The sequence below is a fragment of the Buceros rhinoceros genome, unplaced genomic scaffold (genome assembly GCF_000710305.1).
Source record: "Buceros rhinoceros silvestris isolate BGI_N320 unplaced genomic scaffold, ASM71030v1 scaffold14295, whole genome shotgun sequence".
Classification (NCBI taxonomy): Eukaryota; Metazoa; Chordata; class Aves; order Bucerotiformes; family Bucerotidae; genus Buceros; species Buceros rhinoceros.
The window spans coordinates 27,195-28,825 of NW_010412369.1; the positions used below are offsets into that span (position 1 = coordinate 27,195).

At 54.4% G+C, this 1,631-nt stretch overlaps 1 protein-coding gene across 1 annotated transcript; it reads right to left on the bottom strand.

Moving 5' to 3' along the window:
- Positions 1–664: 664 nt before the first annotated feature.
- Positions 665–1,594, bottom strand: LOC104493653 (ankyrin repeat domain-containing protein 7-like). Its single transcript, XM_010136377.1, has 2 exons — positions 1,539–1,594; positions 665–770 (listed from the first exon to the last, which is right to left on the bottom strand). The coding sequence occupies exons 1-2, from the start codon at positions 1,592–1,594 to the stop codon at positions 665–667; spliced, it is 162 nt and encodes a 53-aa protein (XP_010134679.1).
- Between the last annotated feature and the right edge of the window lie 37 nt (positions 1,595–1,631).

The window sequence follows — 1,631 nt, forward strand, 5'->3', positions numbered from 1 at the left end:
GCACCACAGCAAATGCCTTTTTGTGGTCCGCAGTGTGGAAATCGTCCCCCGAGGTAAGAGGGCAGCTGAGTGTGGGTCTGCTTTCACAAGTCACAGAAGGAGCTCCTCCTGGGCACCCCCTAGTTCTTTTTCAAAGCTCATTCCTATGCCGCCATCAATCCAACTTGAACAACGCTAAGGAGTCCCACGTTTGCTTTGACAAACCCTTCACTTTTCATGCTTATCTTCAACAGTAACATCAGCTCCATTTTGAAGGAACCTGACCATCTCTTCACAGTCCCAAGCGATCGCGAGAGTAAGTGGAGTGTATCCCAACTGAAAGGAGAAATCATCTGCCTTAGACTAACACGGAGAAGTCAGACAAGTTTTGGGAAGGTGAGCCTTACGCAAAGCCCAAGTTTACCTCATTCTGAGCATTAATAGGGGCATTGTACTCAAGTAGCAGCCCCACCAGAGGTTTGCTAGCACTGATGGCAGCCAGGTGAAGGGCAGTGTTGCCATCAGCATCTTTGAGGTCAGTCTTGGCACCATGCTCCAGCAGAATAGCCACACAGTCTTTGTGCTCTTTTTCTACTGCCTGGGCAGAAGACACAAAGAAGGAATGACTTCCACATCTGTGTTTCTCTCTGTTATGTTATGAACATCTATGTTCTCTCTACCTTCATCAGCGGCGTTTTCTGCAGTCGGGAAGGTTTAGCTGGCACTTCTTTCCTGCTAGAAGTTGAATGACATTGGCATGGCCGTTCTCACAAGCAAGATGCAGAGGCGTCCTAGAAATTAAAGGTACTTGGTTAACACACGGACAGACAGCAGAAGACATCGTTTCAGGCTGTGGTACCTGCCATGAAGAGCCACAAGCCTCAGCAGGTAAAAAACAAGCCGAAATCAAGGCTTCTCGTTCTGCAGCTGGTGGCAGCAGTTGCACACCCAAAGCCCGGTGCTGGCTAGGAAAAATCCCCAATGCATCTACTGAGTCAGGAGGTATTTCCTCACCTGTGCCAACAAACCTGCCCAAACAGACTCCTGTGCCCAGGCATTGGTCCCTGCCTCCAGCAGGGCTGCCCAGCCGCCCAGCACAGCAATGAGACTGCGTCTTGGCAGCAGGGAGTCTGTGGAGGCTGCATAAGGCTACTGAGACTGTGGAGTCTGTGTGAGCCCCTGGCTTTACCCCCTCATGGGTCCTGCGCTAGAGGAGTCCCAAAGACAGAGGGGATGGGATTTCCAACAGCAACGGGAAGGCTGTGCCAAGTCTTTCTGCTAGTCCATGCCGTGCTCTAGCAATCTGCTCGGTCTGGTAAGATGAGAGGATCTGACTCTGCTCGGACAAAGGCTCCTGAGCTCCACAGAAGATTCACTACAGGGACTAGTCTGTCAAGGCAGGGGGGACCGTCGGCCGCCTCCTGCCCCAGGTTGGGCAGGGCTGTGACCAGAACCGCGGCACCGGCGCCACTCCTAGGGCGCTGGCGCCCGTGCTGAGCTTTGGCGGCTCTTCGGCCCGCTGGGAGGAGGCTTTGCTGCGGGCACTGCCCGCCCCTTACTGCTTCTTCGCGTCCAGCCCGTTGATGCGGCGTGTCTTCCACCAGTGGCTCAGCATCTCCTGCAGGCGGGGCAGGTCACCGTTGGCGGCCGCG

Bases quoted from the DNA above. Each gene is read 5' to 3' on its own strand.
- LOC104493653 (XM_010136377.1), bottom strand. From the start codon at position 1,594: ATGCTGAGCCACTGGTGGAAGACACGCCGCATCAACGGGCTGGACGCG. The intron at 771-1,538 runs GTAAGGGGCGGG...TTTAATTTCTAG, and splicing joins GGGCTGGACGCGAAGAAGCA to GACGCCTCTGCATCTTGCTT.